This window comes from Thunnus albacares, chromosome 6 (genome assembly GCF_914725855.1).
Source record: "Thunnus albacares chromosome 6, fThuAlb1.1, whole genome shotgun sequence".
NCBI lineage: Eukaryota > Metazoa > Chordata > Actinopteri > Scombriformes > Scombridae > Thunnus > Thunnus albacares.
In genome coordinates, this window is record NC_058111.1 from 20,552,897 (window position 1) to 20,575,366 (window position 22,470).

Consider the following 22,470-nt stretch of genomic DNA (forward strand, 5'->3'; position numbering starts at 1 on the left):
ATGTGACAACTTTTTGGTTGAGGTTTGGTTAGGTTTAGGCACAAAAACAACTTGTTTAAGGTTAGGTAAAGCGCATGGTTTGGGTTGAAATGCTTAAAACATCTTGATTTGAGTTAAATTACTACTTTGCTGAGGTTAGGGCACCTTCATTGTCATTGATTACAATAATAACCATGTGATTAGGATTAGGGAATGATTGTGATAAACAATAATTGTTGGTAGGCAACGGAAAAAGGAAAAGCGATTTGCTGAAATGACTGATAATGCTGTTTTTATCGAGACAACGGTTCTGGCACCAGTCAGTACTGGTGGATCTAGAATGACTACATATACAAATGGTTCATACACCTGTTGTAGGGGTGTGCCCGAATATAAATACATTATTCGGCAAAGCACAAATAGTGAGTTTTATATGAATATTTTTTTCATACAAATATTTTAAAAATTATTTGTTGGGGGTATTCTGACACATGCGAAGTGCTCCCAAAGGACTCTCCATAACCTGTTGTCCCCCTTCTGGTTTCCACAAAGTTAGGTTGTAAAAAATAGGCAATAAATGAAAAGTGCAAAGCAATAATTGCCTTTGAAGTTCCTCTCTACATGTTGCACAGTATGCTGTCTATGTGTTATGGGTGTATAAATAGATAGTCTGTCTGCAATGAGGTGATGAGTAAAGTTTTAGCTAAGCAGTCAGCGCAGTCGTCTATGATCTGGGAGACTCCAGTTTGAGACCTGGTGTGGGGACCTCCTTCGTAAAGTAGTTTATTCATGAAGACTTATTGTAACACTTTAATTTTCTAAAATTAAAAGTGTAATAAAAACAAAAACAGGATTTTTAAGCCTCTTTCCACTTTCATTCAAATACAAATACAGATACAAATACTGGGATCTCTGCACATCCCTAACCTGTTGCACAGTTGGTTATGGTTCAAAGTGGTTTTAAACAGTAGTCTTCACACAGCCAGACATTTTTCTTAAGACCTATGCAATGATACTCAACAAAGAAACACAGCTTTTTCATTAAGTTGTAACATTCTAATAAATTAAAAATAAAATGCAGTTGTGTCCCAGATGTATTTTCTGTTGCATCTCTCAAGGTGAAAATAAGTTTAAAATAACCAATGAGAGACATGGACGCAGGAAAAGTAATCTGTATTGCTTTATAATTGTATAGCTAGGTATGTCACTCTTATTTTTCTATTGTGTTACACGGCTTTTAAGTAACAAGCAGCATTTCTTAAGCAATATTGATCACTTCATATAAAATCATATTTGGAATATTCAGATTTCTGAGGTGTCCTTGCACCAGACTGACTGTTCAGAGCTTTGCTCAAGGAAACTTAAGCAATTACAACGGGTCTATCAGTGATGGGGATTAAACCATCGCATTTTAATTTAATGGTTGATGTATCTGCATTGAGGCAATCCTGCCACCCCCATACACACAAACACACATTTGACATTAAAGTTATTCTACAATATGTCCATGTACTGTGATGTTGCTTCAGGGAAGACAAGACAAATGCCAAATCATTCAAGCAGACATGTGCTGTGGACACACACACAGAGAAAGAGAGAAGGAGTAAACAATAAAGTAAGAGAAAGATTGAGTATATCTGCAACTGACACTGCAGCGTGCTCTGAGTAAATGGCAACTGATTGTATTCTCATATATTGTAATTTACTGAATAACCATTCTCTGACACTATATTTAAGTATTACTGAATATCCTTATAGTTGGAATTAGTACAGTATTTGCTGTTTGCAATGACGAGCACACGGTTGTTCCATGCTGAGGTGCAGAAATTCTTACGTCCTTATTATAACAATTTCGGCAGGTTACAATGTCAATGTGGTAAAAGGCAATAATTGATACATCTGTGTGTGCTTGCATTTGCGCATGTGTGTGCATAAGCATGCGTGGTGCATGATACATCCGTGCCTGCCAGCGATCTTTATGTGTACTTAAAAATTCACTCCCCTCGTGCATATGCCTTTGAAGCTCAGCAGGGTAGCCTAATAGCTTTTAATTTTAATTAATTTCCTCTCTCTATTAATAACCTATATCATTCCCTAAGTGGTTCTAAGTTTTAAAGGTGCTGCATTACTCATTAGCTAATTGCTGGGTAATGGGACGGCTTTGTGCTGAGTCAGCAGATACCCTAAGCTGGCAAGTTCAACCCATAAAGTCTCAATAATTCTTAAAATTAGATGTGAAGACATGCATAGACATGGCCTGCAAGGAATGAAAGTGAGGGAAAGATGCTAACAGTAAATGATCAGCGATTGAGTGATAAAGTGACAAAGAGAAACTAAAAAGGGATGATGGATAAGACTGGCCTAAGAGTATGCCTTGAGGGAAATTAGTTTGGTCAGAAACGCATTTATAAACTTATTTGAGGTAGTGAAAGTACTGCATGTAACACTGTGATATTTTACAGTGGTGGATAAATCACACCAACATTTACTGATGAAAATCACTTTAAACATAATACCTTGTTGCATGTGGCTTCCATAAGCATGAGCACATTTTTCTTTTTTTTTTTTCTTTCACTCTTGTATGTGCTTTGTCCTTAGGGGCCACTGTAGATATGGTCTGCCTCTGACACTAAGCTGCATATTGAATGATTCCTGGCAAACCATTTGAAGGATTTACTTATTAGACTCCTCAACAAGTGTAATCATGTCAACTTTGTTCTGTTGGACGAGTTAGGACATCTTATCTTACAGAGTGATCTGAAGCAAATTTTCTGAAGGAACAGACACAAAGATGAACCTATAGTCCAAAAAAATTCTATAATGATTTATATAATGCCCACATTACACATATGCCTACTGCAGGACAAACTATGTTCTCCAGCTAGCAATGACTCTTACACATGCACTAATAAATGGTATGTTACGGCCTCCCTTCTGTCATCTGACTTCATTTCAGCTGTTTCCTGAGCTGTGTGTGTAATGCCCACCACTCAAGAACTAACTCAAGAGACTTCCCCTCTCCTGAGTTAGCTCCTGGTATGTTTCCTCTCCTGCGCCTGGCTGTGGTTACTCACCCTGTGCTTGTAGGGTTTCCTACAAAAATGTTCCCTCTTTGGCACGTTTTCTCCTTGCACTTTGAGGGAGAAAGTGTTGTAACATAAACATAAAGTAGTAAAATAACAAAGAAAGGTTGATTTTTCGTCTGTTTCAATAATAATTATATTTAAATGTAATTTTTGATTTGATTTTTTTCCTACTGAAGTGGGAAAACTTATTTCTCCCTGTCTGACCTCCCGTCCCCGCATCCCGAACGATCACACACACACACACACACACACACACACACACACACACACACACACACACACACACACACACACCGTTGCCATCATGAGCGCGCACCGCTCAGTTGGTGAAGTTTGACGCGCCGACTTAGACGCGTCAGACAGAAACTGTGAACTATGCGGGGCATTTCTCATATTTCTGGGCACAATTCATTTGCTTCACAGCGATAAGAAGTTCGGCGCCTAATCTCATGTCTGACCGTGAACGGAGCTATATTATCTCCTTGCGCTTAGTTGTCTTAGAGTTTTGCTTTCGGTGTTTGTGAGCGCTGTTTGGATATTTTGGCACTTTGGCACAGGACGGGACATCGTGTGCGCAAAGCTTTGCAAAGGAGTCAACAAGTGACTCTCATTTGCGGGCAGAAGAGAGACAGAATGAAAGCTAGAAGTTGCTGAATGGAAAGTTGTTTTTGACTTTCTGTGTCGCGGCGTATTTTAAACAAAAAGCTTCGTTTTTTTAAGTCACTGGAGGGTGTGGAGAGGGCATTTATTCATTTCAGAGACAGTGCTGGAGTTTATTGACACGATGAGTGGACCGGTGGTTTTCCAGATGTGGATGGTTTTAGTTTTGGGGACGATAACCGGAGTCGCGAGGGCTCAGGTCTCCACCGCTAAAGTCCTGAGGGGCAACATCAGGAGAGACGGTGAGTAATTTTTAATTTTATTTCTTTGCTTCCATCTATTTACTGCTGAGACTGTGTCTCTGTAACGCTCGGTAGTGACATTATATGTTGTAGTTTTTTTAAGTGGTGTGAGGCCTATAAGGTTCATATAATGCAGTGGCTTTTATCATACATTTTTGTCCTTTTTATTTAATTTCACAGCTGTAATAATTTGTGAGTATCAATTATATTTATATTTAAAACGAGAAATTTGCAACACTGTTCTTGCAACGACCGGTTGTCCTGTGGTAACTTACAGTGTAACTCAGAGTAGACACATGAGTTGTTTGTAAGTGTGACAAATGACTGACATGGCTTGTTGTATTGAATGACCAGTTGAACAACAGAAATTCTGAGGAGAAAGAGAGAGAGGAGCAACAAGGAGGGATGCAAGACAGTAGAGACAAGGAGGGTAAAAGTTATTGATGTACAGAGGGTGCAAAGGAACTTGTGGAGAAAGACTAAGTAAGAAATCTGTTAAATAACAAGCTGCCCCATTCTGCTTTTTATGTTGAAAAGTTAATATGAAACAAAGTTAGTATGTCTCAGTCAACTGAGTGTTAGAAGGCAGTTAGTGGAACTTCTGTTAGCATTATGTAGTGTGTTGCTCTACTTCATTGAAGGTTAAGTCTTCAGATTCCCTGAGCTTCTGGCCTATCTAACTTCCTGCAGGTGCGCCATGCTTACTTTTCACTTGGCCCTGAGGCTAAAGTCACGGTGCAACAGTACCTGTGATTAAACACACACACACACACACATTCACACACAGAGGCACACCTGCAGGGTTGCTTTTGGCAGTGAAACATGAAAATACTGCTGTATTAGGTTCTAACATGGACAACTACCCCGAGGCCTGTTTAACCGTACACTCTTGTGTGTTGGGTTTATAAAAAAAAAGAATAACATGGAGGGGTAGGTCATGACTCTAAGTGTGATACACATTAAGTATAGACTACATTTCCATGACATCTGCATTCAGTTACCTCTGTTTAGTCATGCATTCGAAAAAAAACTCTTACGGTCATGAAAAGTATTCGATATTTAGTGGCTATATAGACATTTTTATGTATATGCATGCATGTTTTATTACTTTCAGCTGAGTGTAGAGACTCTACAGATATTTGCCTTATAAACAGTAATCTGTCAGATGCAGACCAGTTGCTGAGTCTTGTCCGATCACATGTGTGTGTATATAAATGACGTAGCACATCATACCACCACACAGAGTGACAGCTGTGGCGTGGCAGTACAGTACTACTGTATGAGACAAGGCAAGCTGGCAAGAGACAAAAGCAGTGATTGAGAAAAAATAAAAGTTAATACTGTTAAAAGACAACAGCTGCAGTAACTGCATTTGGTCAAGGTTCAAAATACCAGCAGGATTAAAAAAAGTCTCTGTTCTCTCACTGAACGGGAGGAGGAAAGGTATGAAGGGGGAGAGACTCAGTGAAGAGTTAAAGCTGCATTACACTTTTGATACTTCATAATTGGGATTTATTACTTGTTTCAACTGATACATGTTTTTTAATCAGATCTGCATCATGGTTTTGCAGAAAATCTCTTCTGTATCTATTTTTAAGAGTATGTTACTAAAACAGATTCAGTATAAGATTAAAATCTGCTCTTTAGTTTATACTGTTCATTTTCTACATATTTTCAGATTCTTATTAAATTATATACTTTGATCATTATTACTATAAAAAAGAAAATATCCACCATATCCATGTTATGGCGCAGGACTGACCCTCTCCATGTGTTTTAAACTTACACTGGGACTTGAATTAAACAAATATCTTGTTATTTAAAGTGTTCATGCACATATACTCAAGGTTTTTTAAATTAATTTGGTATTAATTAAATCAAAAGAACAAAATGTCTCACTGTGCCACATAACCCTGAGCTGCCATCTGCAGATTACTCCAAAATTTGGGAACTCCCTGCGATGATGTCATTAGGAAATGATTGGGTTTGTGCTCTCAGCGACGGAAAATATGGCGGTTAACATTGCTTAGACAGTTGTTCTCAAACCCCCAGCCCTCAGACACTTGCTTTAAAACATGCAACGTCGTAATAGTAAATTAAAGATGAATATATATCTATGAAGAGACTTCATAGATATATATTGTTTTTGAGTGTTGCACAGTTTCAGAGGGTCAGCATTTCAATTGAGTGTTTAAGTTCTATCACAGGAGTGAGATGAGATGAGATAACTTTTTTAAACACTGTCATTCATCTGGAGCGGGGCAGCCATTCATTGAAAATCCTCCTGACACAGTTGTCAAGTCATCTTTATGTCCTGATAATACCAAATCAGATTGATATGATCAAAGTGATTTTTTTTTGTTCTCTTGATGATCTTTTGATGCATGAAGACTATGAGGCGCTGTGATAGCTACAATTGAGACAGAGTGGTTGTTAGATGCTGCACAGTCTTATACCAGCTCTTTAATCCTCTGCATGCAGTCGTACAGTAATACACTGTGCCCAGAAGTTATCTTTTTATATATGTGTGTGTGTGTGTGTGTGTCCCTGTGTTTATACATTTACAGTCGGCTTGTGTGGAATATGAGAGCTTAGTTCCGTTGTTTGACTGACTGGTGCTGATTAGATGTGTTTCCATGTGCAGGAGTGAACTTAGAGCTGATAGGGGCTCTGCAGCTTTCACTCATCCATTTACCATTGTGAATGTGCCCATGTGTGTACTCTTATGTGTGTGTGAATGTTCTGACAGAATGTCTTAGCTCACTTTGAGGAATTCCCCCCAAGGTTTTTTTTTTTTTCTTTTTCTCCTGTGTCTCTTCAGCGTTTCGCTCATTCTTTTGCCACTGAAGTGTGTCTGTGTGTGCATTAAAAGGGGTTGAGGGTGGTGAGACAGGGAGACGGAGTGTATTTGCAGAAAAGAAAACACACATGTAAACGCACAGAACAAAATAAACACTATTTGACCTTTTTGCTTTGAACAACTTATTATGTCGGCTGTAAAGACCAGATGATATAGATAGGATAAAACCTGTTACAAATAGGTGTGTGTGTGTGTGTGTGTGTGTGTATGTGTGTGCAAACAGCACTTGCGGGCAGGAAAATATGTGCACGCAGGCACAGACAGAAACATGCACACAGTAGTCAGATACTGACACTGTTGCCCAGACACAAGCACAGATAGACACACAGACTCTGCCGTGATCCTGGGGTAACCTATAATCCTATTTACTACTTAAACATCATAAACATCACACATGTTCAACTCTGTTCATGTGGCCACAAATATAGTTTAATCCATCTCAAGTGTAAAACTTCAACTGCCAGGGTTTTTCTTTAGATGACCTATTTATCAATTCCTTTCTTGCCAGTTGGGATGCTTTTATCATGGCCTACACTGCATTTGATTGTGAAGTCAAAATCATAACAGGGTTTTCTACTAGTGCGTACAATGTCCAGCTGGGTGAAGATAGTAGCCAGCTGGGGACCCTGGGGAGGAGGGCACACTGCTGCTCAACAACTTTTTTTTTTTTTAAATTTAAAGTAAAGATGGTAACAAACTTTTAAACATTTATTACACTGCTACATTAGTTAAAATTTGTTTAAATCAAACTTCTTTTGCATTTACATTTTGCTAACTTGCATTTACATTTCAAAGCAAGATGGCTATACTATATAAACATAATCATTTAAAGTTATATATCATACTTTTCAGTGGCATATCTGACATTGAAAGCAAAATAGAGTGGACAGGCAAGATAACGAGTTCAAAACAACACTCCACATCAATATATCAGCGTGATACAATGAGTGTGAAAAGCAGCTCACAGTAACAAAAAGCCATGAGTCTATTTTGTTTGCTGGAAAGAAGCAGAAAACCATATGAACTTAAGTTTGTGGCCTTTTTACCTGTTCTGCCTACTCCACATGTGACTGACAAGCACACAAACAAGCAGTGAGTGACAGTTTATCTTTCACTTTCATGACATGGGCTCCACTCAGTTGGAGGCAAGGCACCTTACATCAATAGGGTGAGAAGCAACTCGTTATGAAAAAAAAAAAAAGTAAGAAAGTAATTGGCAGAAAATGTCTCAATGTCCAGCTGACAGCTGGTGTTTATGGTAAACTGCAGAGAGAAGAAAGTAAATGCAGAAATCAGTCCCACTTGAGGAGCTAAAATAGTCTATTTAGACTCTTGTTATCCATATTTACTAATGTTTTTCCTTTTTATGTTTAATTTTCATGGTGCATTGTAATGAATGCACACTGATGTGTTCTGTCACAGCAGTTCAAAATCACTGTTTTAGAAATGAACACACACATACTGTACACATTGAGGTCCAGAGAAGGTGTTGCACACCTTTGTGAGTGGGAGGGAATGCATCGAATACTCTTGAGATTCAAGTGCATTGTTATCTTTTTCAACCCTGTTGACTTTAAGATTAACCAACGTTATGCAATGAGAATACTCGTGTGCAAAAGTACACATTCACACTCGCACACACAGTTTAACTTAGGAAAAAGTGGCAATGTCGAATGTAGAGTGGCCATGCTTTGCGTTGGTTAATCTGTTGTGTAGACAAACAGACCCTCAGACCCTCTGCAAACATACGGTAACTGTGTCATGCAACCTTATAGGGGATGTGTCATTTATATTTTGGGGCTCTACTTCAATATCTTTGCATTATTTACAGTTAAAAAAAATGTTCATCTTATTTTGGCCCTTTATGTAGCCCCTCAGTTCAGTCTCTGTCTGAAACAGACCGTTTAAGCTCTGGCTCGGGAGACTTCTGGTGGTTCAGGAGGCTACATAAACAAATAGTAGTAGTCAGTATTCACTTATTTTCCCCAAAACTTCTCAAATACATCTGTATATGTTTGAGGCCAAATTCAATCTGAAATATGCAAGTGGACAATGCAAACAGCCTGCAGAACAACCTTAGCAACAATCTTAGCAACATATGCTACAGAATGGACGGCAGTTTGTGGGCATGCACGAACAATCTGATGTCATCACAAGGAGAAAGTAGAGGTTACTTTGCATACAAAGTGATTAGAGCAGGCTAAAGCCTGGGCTTTTGACTTTCAGGGAGCATTTTTATACACATTCACCTCAAGTTTTGGACCTTTGACCATGTTTAACATAGACATCCAATATTATAATAGCATAAAAATAAAGGAAAATCACAAAAAGCATGATATGTCCCCTCTAATTATTACCCTGCGAGGCAGCTGGATTCACAAGATCATGCGAAAATCCATCTTGTCAGGCTTCAAGTTATGCGCTTGTGCCAATCAGCATCGTAAATCCAGCTGCCTTGCAAAATAAGACAGTGATAGACAGATGGTTCGTCCAATCACTTGCCAAGTAGTTTTTGAAAGTGCCTTTTCCAAACAATTTCCATGGATGACTTCTCAGATGGTTCTGTGTAACAAACCATCTGGGGTGTCAGGTTACTCTAATTAGCCAAAGACTACTAAACAGACTGTTAAAACTTCTATTCCTGGCAGTGACACACTATGTTTTATGAAGGCTTCTGGAATATCTTTCTGATTCCTCCTCTTCTTCCTTCCAATGGTTCTTGCTTATCTGTTGCCTTCTTCTCTCAGTGCTGTCTTATCAGCCCATGCCTTGCCACATATCACTCCATCTCTCTAGATCCTCCTCTTTCAATCTCTCCCTTTCTCATTTCTTTCTTTATCTTCCCATCTGCCCCCATCTGTTTCAGCTCTTTTTAATCAAAAGCTATTTCACCCTGTCGGCTCTCTGAGCAAATATAATGTGGCAAACAGTGTCACAGACACGCACACTGGCACACTTGAGCACTTGAACACTCACACAAAACGAAGGAACTTGCACAAGGACAATACATTTAGTGACCTTTGTAAACTCACATTTTGACACCTATTGTTGACAAACCTAAAAGATTCACACACGTGTATGGAAAAACAGCGAAATATACAAAAAGGAAGCAGTTACACAGCAATACACACATGAGCAGATGCAGACATGCAACAAAGGCATGTGTGCTCTCATGCTCTTGAGCCAGGCGTTATAGGTGATATCAGTGAGTGTGATGTCATGGTCCTTGAGAACTCAAGGTGGGCTTGCCTCTGATAACACACACACACACGCGCGCGCACACACACACACACACACACACACACACACACACAAAGAAGTATATATTCAGTCATTTAAAAACTTCACTCTGGCACATTGTTATATATCAAAAGATGCGTGAGCATAAAATAAAAGAAAAAAAAACAGAAAATAAAAACTCAAATTAGAGAAGAGTATTTTGGCAAAACAATCTAATTTCAAGGTCCATAGAATAGCTGATCCAGAGCTTTCAATTTTATCACACAGTCTTCCTCAGCAGATGGAGTTAGTTGCAGGGCTGCTGCTGGCCATTTGGGTACCCTAAACGTAATTGCTTTGTGGTGACCACTCTCCATTTTCATTATCAATGTTACGAATAATGTCACAGATAAGAAAACCAGAACTATACAATAACAGTATATATTACACTATAAAACAGGAAACAATAATATGATATAAACAAAAAACTAATAATAGTGATAATAAAATAATAATTAAATATACCGAAGAATAAGATTTTCATTATCATTATTGTTGAAATAAATAAATAAATACAAATAAGAAAAACTGAACTGTACAATTAGTCACACATAACAGAAGAAAAGTCACAAAACTTTACAAACTTTGCAACAACAGTAGTCTATATGTTACACTACAGAACTATGTAAAAGGCAAAAAAACACACATACACACAAGTATTTGAAAGTGCAATCATCTTCAATAAAATAAACCATATATATTATATAGAAGATATATATTTTCATTATCAATGTGATTTGTGGGACACTACACTGTATAACAGTGAAGTTAGTCAATATTTTTATTATCTATTTTCAGTGTTGCACTTTTCAGATGGTCCCTGTGCACTCGTCTCACAGCCAGCTGTACATAGAGACCTATGATACTAGTCTAGCTCAGTGGACGGCTTCTTTGGGTAAATTAGGTTGTAGCTTGTTGTCTACCTTACTTCGGTAGGAAAGAGGCATCGTTTGTGTTTTAACAACCTTTCAGTTATGAGTTATTGATCCAGGAAGTTAAAATCTGTCAATATATCTCCAACTTTACTGAGGTGCTGTTTGGTGCCCCCTCCGGCACTTGGTGCCCTACACACAGCTGGTTAGTTGTCATGGAATTGCAGATGTTTACATTTCTGTTTTTCAGAGCACTTTAAGGACTTCTTACTTCACATTGGCTTCAAAGCTGAGTTTCTTAAGTTAATTCTTGACTGTGCAAACAGTACAATGATCTCACCTCAGCCTCCATTTAGTTGTTGCTCTGGAGCTTTTGATTGAATCACACGCTATTCCAAAATGAACATGATCTAAATGTGACCTATCAAAAAAACAATAAAAATTAAACTATTGACCTCAGTGTATTCTCTCTGTGCTTTTAGGTGCAGGAAAACATAGATTTGCACTGGGCGTGAATACAGCCATGAACCTGGTCACCCCGTCTTGCCATATCAAACTCTGGTCATTTCTGCCTCTGATGGATTCATCTAAGACAAGATACAAATTGGTTCCAAATGTTTTTGTGTCACTATATTAGACACAAGGGTGAGAGTGGGGAGTAGTGTCACTGAGGTTACTGGAATTCATGAGTCACTCACAGGACACCCGACATTGAACACCCGCCCACCCAAGCCGACACACACACACATACACACACACGCGCAAACACAATTACAGGATCTCCCTTTCAAGGGAATCCCCCGATAAACATTTGTCACACACACACTTTTTATGCACAAAGTGCATTAGCCAAAGCTACCGCACCCCTACATGTTTGGCAGACAGTCCTTTCCTCCCCTGCACAGAGAAAATAGGGTGGTGACCACTTGGACAATCTGACAGGAGAGGAGTATGCGTGCATGTGTGTGCATGCAACAAGAGAGAAGCAAAAAGTGCAATGATGCCTTGGAAATAGAGTGGACCTATAGGTGTAGCAGATTTTATGAGGAGGTGAGGGTAGCAGAGGAGAAGTGAAAGTTTAGAAGGGAGCTTAGAAGAGTTAGAGGGCACAGAGGAGGAGGAGAAGGAAAAGGTGTGTAGAGAGAGATATGCCAAGTTAAAAGACCTGTCCCTTCTCTTTTCTGCCCTGTCAGCTTCAAAAGAGAGATAGTAAGACTAACAGCAAGCCGAATGGACAGAGTATAAAAGAGAAGATAGGAGAAAGCAGGACAGGAAAAGATAAGGTATTTTTAGAGAGGAAGATCAGGACCAAGCATAGTACCAAATGTCAGCAGTTTATATGATCTCAGTATCTGATCAAAACTCAAGAAAACAGAAAAAAGCAAAAAGGAGCTTGATTATTACATAGTCAACATACCAGACAGGTGGCAAATTAAAGGAAAAATTGGTACAGGTCTTAATGCTTGACCCTTACATTGAGGGGATCTGGTGGCTCTGTTATGCTGTGGGGGGCATTTTGCTGGCATGGTTTGGGTCCACTTGTCCCCTTAGAGGGAAGAGTCACTGCAAATCAATACAAAGTTGTTCTGAGTCATCACCTTTATTGTATGATGAAACATTTCTATCCCGATGGGAGTGGTCTCTTCCAGGATGACAATGCCCCAACTCACAGGGCACAAGGGATCACTGAATTGTTTGAAGAGTATGAAAATGATGTGAATCATATGCTATGGCCTTCGCAGTCACCAGATCTCAAGAATGGTGTTCCTCAGCCTTGGCATTGATTCTACAAGTCTCTGGAACTTTTCTGGAGGGATGAACACCATTCTTCAAAAAGATCCAAAGTTTCAAAAAGGTCCAAAATCTCCCATAGGTTTTCAATTGGGTTGAGATCTGGTGACTGCGAAGGCCATAACATATGATTCACATAATTTTCATACTCATCAAACCATTCAGTGACCCCTCATGTCCTATAAATTGGGGCGTTGTCATCCTGGAAGAGAGCACTCCCATCGGGATAGAAATATTTCCTCATAGGATAAAGGTGATGACTCAGAACAACTTCGTATTGTTTTGCAGTAACCCTTCCTTCTAAGGGGACAAGTGGACCCAAACCATGCCAGCAACATGCCCCTCAAAGTATAACAGAGCCACCGGATCCCCTCACTGTAGGGGTCAAGTATTCAGGCCTGTACCGGTTTCTCCTTTAATTTGTCACCTGTCTGTAGCTTGTCCATCACAGAAGGCTACAGACAAATCTAACTTCTCATTTTAGGAGGCTACAGTCATTCTGCACTCTCAGTGAAGCATAAATATAATCAAGCCTCCTCATGCTTCTTGCCCCAAATTTGATTGTGTAAAAGAAGAATGGATTCCTCAAGATTATCCAAATACACAGAATATCCATTTAATTATTTCGTGAGACACACTGACGACAGGAATCCAGGTAACAGCCATCATCACTTGTCATCTCTTATTAAAATGAATCCAATTATCATAAGGAGTTGGCAATGTAGGCTTTGCAAAAGGAGGATACTCCGAGAGATTCGAGCATTAGGAGATGTTAGTAATTTATTACATTAACATATGTCCTTACATAAAAAAGTGCAAATAGTGAAGAATAAAACTGATTTTAAAAGATTTTCAAATTATGAGAACAGCCTGCCCAGGAGAGCTCATGAGAGTTGAAGGGGTGGTTTGGATGGTGAGATACGAGACAAAGATACTGCCTGAGGTGAAAGAGACAGGTGTTCTAAAAACAACAGGAGGTTAGTTATTGTAGTTTGGCCACTGATTTGGCCGCTCATCAACATGGTCAGCCGCTGGAGCTGCAGCAGTGGCTGCGACACACAAATCATGGAGGCAATTAAAGTACTCAAAAACCCTTTGAGCCTGATAGCTCAAGCTGATTTGTATTCCCTCTCAAAGTCATAACGCAGTCAAATCTGAATTCATAGACTGTGTTTACTCACACTTACACTTTCTAGGGATATTACTGTGTCCAATGTCCAAAATGTCCAAAAATCCACTCAGAAATCATAGGAAAAAAGACACTCCTTGCCTGAGAATCATCACATTTTTAAGATTTCTTTAGTGTCAAAGCAAATTAGTAATAGCTGTCTGTACATACATGGGTAGAATGGAAACAGGAAGTGCTCATACCTAATTTGGCATATTTTTAGTGGTGTCAATTTGCCAAAATTGCAAATCAATATAGGCTAGAAAACTGGGTTCAAATTGTAGCCCACTAACTGAGACAGAGTTTTTTAATTCAAATGAAATGTAAAACTCATACACAATAAACACACCCTCGCTAAATTCAGTACAGTCAGGGCATTTGCTGTTAAAACCTCACTTGGTATGTATGATCAGTAGCATATGGTGGCTAATGCTAGCTTATGTTAGCAAACATTGGATAAATATCGCCCATGTGTAACTGACATCACGGTGTCAGTTCAATGACCTTGTGATTACTGTTTAAGTACTTGAATTACTATTATACTACGTCTAAGCAATTAGCATTATCCCATAATTGCCACTTATGGCTGCTGTTGAGCAAATGTTATTTTGGCTGACTTTTGTTGACAACTCTTCCAGTTAGTTGTTAATGCAAACTTGTTGTGAGTCGTGCAGAATCAGTTATCTCCACTGATGTGTATTGTATTCCTTTGGCTATAAGAACTCAATTTACAAGCCAATTAAGCTCTCTTAAAATGCGGAGTGGAGTTGGGGACACAGTAGAGGAGAATTAGAGAGCAGGGTGGAGAGAGAAAGAATGGGAGAGGGGGACCAAAGTTTAGTCCTTGTAGGGTGTGGTCTTGTAGCTGAGCCATCTGACTGACAGTGGATGCAAATAACAGAGGAGCAGGAAAATGAGATGGGGAGAAAGAAGGAGGTGGATGTTGCATGGAAAGAGAGATAGGATAAGATGCAAGGAGCAATAAGATGCAAGGAGCAATGAAGAAGGTGATTAGGCCAGTGGATGAAAGAGAAGATGAAATGAGGAAGATGAAGAGAATAATGATGGTATAGAAGGAAATGAAAGTTTTAGAGGAGGATAGCAGAGACCTAGGAAGAGGGGGGGAAAGGGGAAATAACGAACACGACTGGAGAAAGAGTGAGAATAAACAAGTGGAAAGTTATAATTGAAGGGGAGATGAGAGGTTGAGCTGGGTAAAGCAGCAGAGAGAAAGAACCGAAGGAAGGGAGGAGAGAGAAGGTACAAAAGCAGCTGACTAGCAGGTGAAAGAAAGTGTCAGGAAGAGAGTGAAGAGAGAGGGACGAAATGAGACAGAGACAAAATGGAAGAGAGAATGATAGATATGAAAAGAGACAGAGCAGAGGTACGTAAAGAGTGATAGTGAGTGCGTGGCATCATAAAGAGAAATAGAGTGGGAGGGAGTGTGCTGAATAAGCAGTGAGAGTGAAAGAACAAGAGATTGAGGGATAAGAAGAGCAAAGGAGAGGAAGAGACAAAGTTTGGAGAGATGGAGGAGGAGTTTGTGAACATACAGCACGCCAAAGTGAGAGAAAAATGGATGCATAAGAATGAAGGATAATAAGGGGAAGAAAACAGAGTGCGCGGTTTTAAAATGATGAATATTAGCTACTTAGTGAGCCTCTCTCACTGCATTCACTCAGTCTCAGTCCTTGGCAAACAAAGCTAATGTGCCTCAACAGTAAATGCATGAGAAAACTGCTGATCTGTTTGTATGAGTGTGTTAGAGACATAGAGATGAACAAAGAGGAGGATGGTGTTTGTTTGGAGATAGGTGGTAGTATAGAAAACTAAGTGCGGTGACGTTCTCTGGTGGTCCACAGCAGATGTTTCTATTATTATCATTATTTTTTTAAGTAGTTAACTTGGAAAAGTGACTCCAAACCACAGACACACAGGCTGGTGACAAATTACAAAGCAACAGTGTCTTAGTGAAGTGTTGAACCACTGTGAACTGCCAGAACAGCTCAAAATATGACATTACTTTACAGGAATAACTCCGGTGTATAACAATGTCACTGCAGTTGCAGCTGGTGTGTTAATTACATTGATATCTCCTCAGGCAAGGTGTTGCTTTGAAACAGGCTTTCTGAGGGGATTGTGATGGCAAATTAAAAGGATCTCTGGTGCAGCTCTTTGGTAGTTATTTGGGTTTTTTGGGTTGGATAATAACAGAAAGCCAGCTGATCTGTATCAAGCTGTAGGCAAAGTTTATTAGAGTTAATTTCCAGAAGTGCGAAGACAATCCTCAGCATGGCAACGACAGTATGTTCATTTGCTACATGAACTGAACATGTTTGTCTAGAGATTGACAGTAACTTTGGTCTACTATCACAGGTTTCTCCTCCTAATGTGCATGTGATGTTACAAGGATTTGTCTGTACTTAACCTGAACCAACTCAACCTTGGGGGCTGCTGCTTTAAAATTCTACAGTCTTTAGTGGCTAGTAAAATAACTAACTTGGAAATGGAACCTGCCTGCATCATAGAAATGGATCAAAATATGTTAGGTACACATGTACTTTGCAGCCATACCTTCAGCTGCACCTGAAAACTGCTGCTGCTGTTCAGAGTGGCATCTTAGCCCTAATCTTATCTAAGCTCAACCTCCAACCAGGCATCCACCTGTAGGCTCCTGAGTCGAGGTTACCCTTGAAGTGAACTAACAATACTACTATTGTCAATCCCCAGTCACTGTTGTGCTCAGCTTGATGTGTCCTTTAGGGGGAGTGACAATTCTAGAGCCCAAATATCAACTCTGTGCACACACATTCACATAATATACTCATAATATCTCTAGTACCTCTAATAGCACAGAAATATAATTTTATTCCACACAGATTTAACCCTGTAGTATTCTTGCAAAGCCCTAAACCTCACCCACAGTCTAGTCTGCCAAAGAAATCAAGTTGGCGAAGAGAAACTAGATTTACAATTGCTTTTCACTCTATAACCCAGAATATTGAAGGGCCACCTAGTGCATAATTTAGCATCATCATTTGAGTCAAGTTATTTCTAACGGTGTGTGGTGTTGAGTTTTTATGGGCCCCATTTTAGAGTGAAACCTCAGTGAAACAGCACAGAAAGTATACAGTAGAGGTCTTCTAGTAGAAAACACCAAATGTTTTCAAAACTTGCTGAAACTTTAATATACAAGACATAGATACTGAAAAAATTGTATGATATCATCGGGTTTTTGCTACCAAGGCTAAGTGAGGGTGAGAACATTACAAATGTCAGAAGTGACACTGCAGAAAAATGAGAGCAGGAGCCGTTCTCACCCCAGGAGATTCGTCCCTGCTGAAGGAAAGAGATAAACACTGTGTATTTATGTTGTGTGTTTTATATGTGTGCGTGTGTGTGTGTGTGTGTGCGTCTAAGAGAGGGAGAGTTTGACAAATCCTCTGGTGCACTGTGAGAGCTATGTCTTTGTTACTCTGACAATGGTGCTCTGACATAAATGAAAAAGATTCTTTTTTTCCTCTGCTGTCAAACACTTTTATCTTCCCCTCTCCAACTGTCAGCATTTCTCCCCATATTTCCCCCTCTCTCTCTGATTCTCTATTTGTATATCTCAGCATTACTCCTTCCGTCTCTCTCCTCCCTCTTCTCTGTCTCCTCTTGTCTTCATTAGCTTTCCCTCTCCTGTTTTCATTTCATCATTAACTCTCTCTGAATTTGGTCTCTGAGCAGCAGAGAGTGAGGACGGGAGAGCCGCAAGTGCAGAAAGAGAGAGAGAAGTAGAGAACACAAATACAGAGAGAGGGAGAAATGGGGATAGGGGACATGGATAGGAGCACAGAAGAAAGGGAAAAGGCGTTGTTAGAGGAATATCAGAGGGGGAAAAAATGAGAGAGGCAGAAAGAAAAGTTAACAGGCAGAAAAAGAAGCAGAAGATAGAGAGAATAAAGGAGGGGGCAGGATGGCAGGAGGATGGTGTTATGTGCTACTGTGGAGCCTGCAGCAGGATAAGTGATCCCAGTGGTAGATAGAAGGTCAGATACACACTGACAGTCAGACCACTGCTTAACCCTGCTCTCTGACCACACACACACACACACACACACACACACACACACAAATACACATACAGATGCAATGCTGCACTTGGGCAGGCACTTCCTGACACACACACACACACACAGACACACACATATGCATACACAAATGCACACACCCAGAGCTGATGTGAGGCAGACAGACTGAGAGCAGGACGCCTGTCAAAACATCAGCGTCTGCTCAGCATCACACACACACAGCGCTCAGAGCAAACACACACACAAACATACAGTACATCTAGCAAACAGCGTCCAAGCAGCCCTTAGAGGGATCAAGGCTGATATTTGATAAACTTGTGCTACCCCAGCTGGGGTTTAGCTAACACACACACACACACACACACACACACACACACACACACACACACACACACACACGCACGCACACACGCAGCCAACAATTTCACCCAATTTACTCCTGAAGTTATTTTCTGTATATCTTCAAAACATGGAAATATAAACATGAAATTGTGTGCTTATGTTATTACATTTAATGTCCTTATCTATGACTGCATATACTGTATGTGTGTGTGTGTGTGTGTGTGCGTGTGCGATGCAGGGCTAATTGATTGTTCTCGTCAGCCCTGCTGTTCAGACTGCAGTAGCTGTCAGCAGGAGCCAACTGCTACTCTAACAAGCTTTACAAACACACACACACACACACACACACACACACACACACACACACACACACACAGTTTGCTGTCTCACACAGCACACACACACATTATCACATCAGCCCTTAATGTAGAAACAGACACAGAGTCACTTAAATGTACACACAAACCCTCACAAGCAGCTCAAGAAATCTATAAAATGCATGTGGTGATGGTGTCTAAGCTGGTATTCTTGACATTTGCTGTTTGAATGACAGATATTTGAAATATCTGAAGAATCCCTTGGCATTTCTGGATACGTGACAAGTATAACAAAGGCCTGGCCCTTATTCCAAACATGCAGTTATACTCAACAAATTTAGACCTTTGTTTATGTATGAAGATATGTAAACATAACTTTGCTTACAAAAAACGCCACAAAATAACTTTAATGTACTGCGTACTTTGTGTATTAAAGCAAACATTTGTAAATAAAGTCACTAATTTACACTCACCGGCCACTTTACACAGCTGTGTAATGTAATACAATCCAACACAACAGCTCTGCTGTAAATTCTACATTTACAAATGCTTATACATATTTAGTTTTCGTTGACATTGTCATTATTTCATGATTATTGTCATTATGTTTATTATTGAGGTCGTAGTGGGTGGTGGTGGTGTACTGGAGTGCATTATATTGAAAAGTGTTCCTACTATTTTGCCCTCCTCATGTATGTTAATGGAGTGGACAAAATATTAGGAACACCATTCAACATAGTACACTCCAGTACACCACCACCACCCACTACGACCTCAATAATAATGTCAACAAAAACTGATCATATATGAGCTACATAAATGTAGAATTTATGGCAGAGCTCTTGTGTTGGATTGGATTAGATTACACAGGTGTACCTAATAAAGTGGCCAGTGAGCATATTAGGGTCTGTTGTACCCAATAGGTGTGCTGTTACGCATTGTGAAATAGGCAAATGTGTGGTCTATGAAACATGATTTAATGTGTATTGATTATGCATTTCATCACCATCTCTTGACCTGCACTGATAGGCCTCCCACAACGTCTATGTGCCTAAGGCTCCCTCTCTTTCTTTCTGTCTATATGTGCATGTGTGTTTGTGTCATCAGTTTACATGTCTCCATGTGTGCATTTGTCCATGAATATGTATATTTTGGTGTCTATGTGGATGTTAAAGCACCCATGAATCTGCTTGATGAGTGCCTCTGCATTTGTGTGTCAAGGCTGCCAGAGTCGTTCAGCCACAGTGTCTCCACTGACCTGTCCTCGGTGCTGACTCAGCGAGTGTTAGTCCCCTCTGCATTATTCAGCAAGCTTAGCCAAGGTGTTAAACAGGAGCACATCACAGCGGAGGACAGGAGCATGCTAAGTGGACTGGCACAAGACAAGGAGAATGTAGAGATGTTAGCTTAGTGAGATACAGAGATTAGCTTGTAGAAACAAGACTAAAGCTGTGTCCCATTTCCATTCACACGAATTTTAACTTGGATTTGAGGATCACACTGACAAAGAAGTTAGTATGCATTGTAAATTTGCTCTATTTTTGAGTGTTGGATGCATTGATGGATACTATCATCCCACTATGCATCGCATAGTAGGAGATAGTCAGCTTAAAAAAACATTAATTACAGTTGCTTCAAGTATATCTAAGTATATAAAAGTATAGGTATGCTTGTAAATCCAGTACCTTAAACATGCATTAATAGCAATTTAGAAAAGAGTCAAAAAAAAGAGAATGGTGTATGAGTAGAGGCATATACTCTCTGAGGTCCAAACAAAAATAACATGTTTGTGTGTTGCTTTCAAACACAAAAGTAAAATGACACAATTAAATTAGTTTCACCCATTAACATCCTTCCTTGACAGTCATATGTTCGACTAATGTACAGTGAGCGGGTTATTATAGCAAAATGAACTCTGACAGGGTGATACAAGACCCCGACGCAAAGCAGAAGTGTACATTCCCTCTACATTATCCTTCTTATTACACAGCCATTCAATAAAGAAATCAATAATTTGACATAAAATATTGATTTTATTGATTTAAAAATGATTTTATTGCTTCCGCTAGAAAAATAGTCCATTAGATTCTACGGTTGGAACTGCGTCCATAGCAACATAAACTCTGTAGCCTTCTTAAGATGAGCCTACTCAGAGTTAAAATTCACATTCACCTGAATGTTGAACTCGTTGATGGGGAAGTGAGAAAAGGTGAATGAACTTCTTTGGGAATATTGATGTTGACGTTTCTGTTCTCATTCATCTCTACGTTTCCTTCTTGCCAGGGCTTTGCAGTTGACACACCTGGGAACACAATTGTTACTAATGTTATCACTACTGCTTATTGATAGTGATAGTATGTAGCAATAGCAAACTAGGAGAGGTGCTCACCTGCTGCTGCCTGGTTTGGAGGACAGGATCTGACTCCACTTTTCCCATTCTGTGATGGTTGTAGCCTTATGGTTTTTTTTGCCACAGGGTATCATGAATGAGCTGCAGTTAGTAATGTTACTGGACTTTTTTCTTAGGATTGACATGATTGGACGTGGTCCTCCAGAGTCTATGATCAGAAATGCATCCATAGCAACAGTCTGTTATTCATAGCAGCAGTCTGCTATTCAGAAATAACAGACAGTAGAATGGCATAATTGACAAATCAGAATTGAGTATTCAACAAAGTCGTGTAATAATCACAGTTAAAGGTAAAGTACTGTATGTAAAAAGGAACAGTAAAGGTTTAAAAATGACTAAAAATGGACAATATCTTTCATGTTTTTAACCACTGATTTTACACACCATTTGGCAGAGTGCAGCTTATCCCTCTTTTTTGTACCCATTAGGCTAATTTGCCCCCATCAACAGGTGTTGAGTCATAAACGCCTGAGAGGCTCTTGCAAAAGCTAAGTGGATGCTAATGCTAATCAAAGGCCCAAAAGGACCATTGAGACTCGCTGCTGAAGAAGTAAGGACCAGCTAAAAAGCCACAGGAAAAAAATGTAAATGCATTGTGAGTAACAGCTTTCCAGTGGTGTCTCTACTTTGTTGATGTCTTTGAAATAGATGACTAAAACCATGATAATGATGAATTTGCACAAATTGGCGCACATCACAACAAAAGCAAGTGACACAGTTACTCAAACGGGCACATAACTTCACAGATGCACACGAAGCAGTTAGTATCCTTGCTTATTTATGAGGCTAACTCATGCTGTTTGGTGTATAGCCTGCACAGTGTTTGATGTGTTGAGGTATCGTGGGGCTTGGTGGACTTTTCTTGTTCTTTTTATTCAGCAGTAAATGTGGCAGTGTTTTCCCTCTCGGTCCTCTTTGCAACTACTCCCTCTTTCTTCATCTGTTCTGTCTTCACATTTATTTTCTCTTTCTGTTCCACTCTCCTCTCCTCACCTCTGTTCTTCTCCACCTCACTCAATCACTGCCTGTCCCTCTTCCTCTCTCATCCATCCCACTGTCCTCCATCTCTGCTCAGTCTCACTCTTGACTCTCAAACTTTCCTCATCTTCACTTTGTCCTTCTTTGTGTTTTTCTCTCTGTCTGTCTTGCTGCTCCCCCTCTCTTTGAGGATGTCCATTCTGTGTTATGTGCAGTCTTTATCAAGAGACTGAGTCAACAGTGTTTTGGTCATGCTATGGCTGTTTGTCTAACCTCCTCTGTCCGTGTCACAGGACATGCCTTTGTGTCAGCTTCAGAGGGAATACACACACACACACACACACACACACACACACACATACACACACACACACATGCACTCACAAAAAAACACAAAACCTTCAAGCATA

At 39.7% G+C, this 22,470-nt stretch overlaps 1 protein-coding gene across 3 annotated transcripts in view; it reads left to right on the forward strand.

Annotated features, from left to right (window-relative positions):
• The first annotated feature begins 3,392 nt into the window (after nucleotides 1–3,392).
• Nucleotides 3,393–22,470, forward strand: part of pdgfd (platelet derived growth factor d) — a 62,588-nt gene continuing 43,510 nt past the window's right edge. For all 3 annotated transcript variants that reach the window (XM_044354994.1, XM_044354995.1, XM_044354996.1), the window contains exon 1: nucleotides 3,393–3,967. In XM_044354994.1, the coding sequence (XP_044210929.1) occupies nucleotides 3,850–3,967 (118 nt within the window). In that variant the 5' untranslated portion in view covers nucleotides 3,393–3,849. The remainder of the gene's footprint in view (nucleotides 3,968–22,470) is intronic.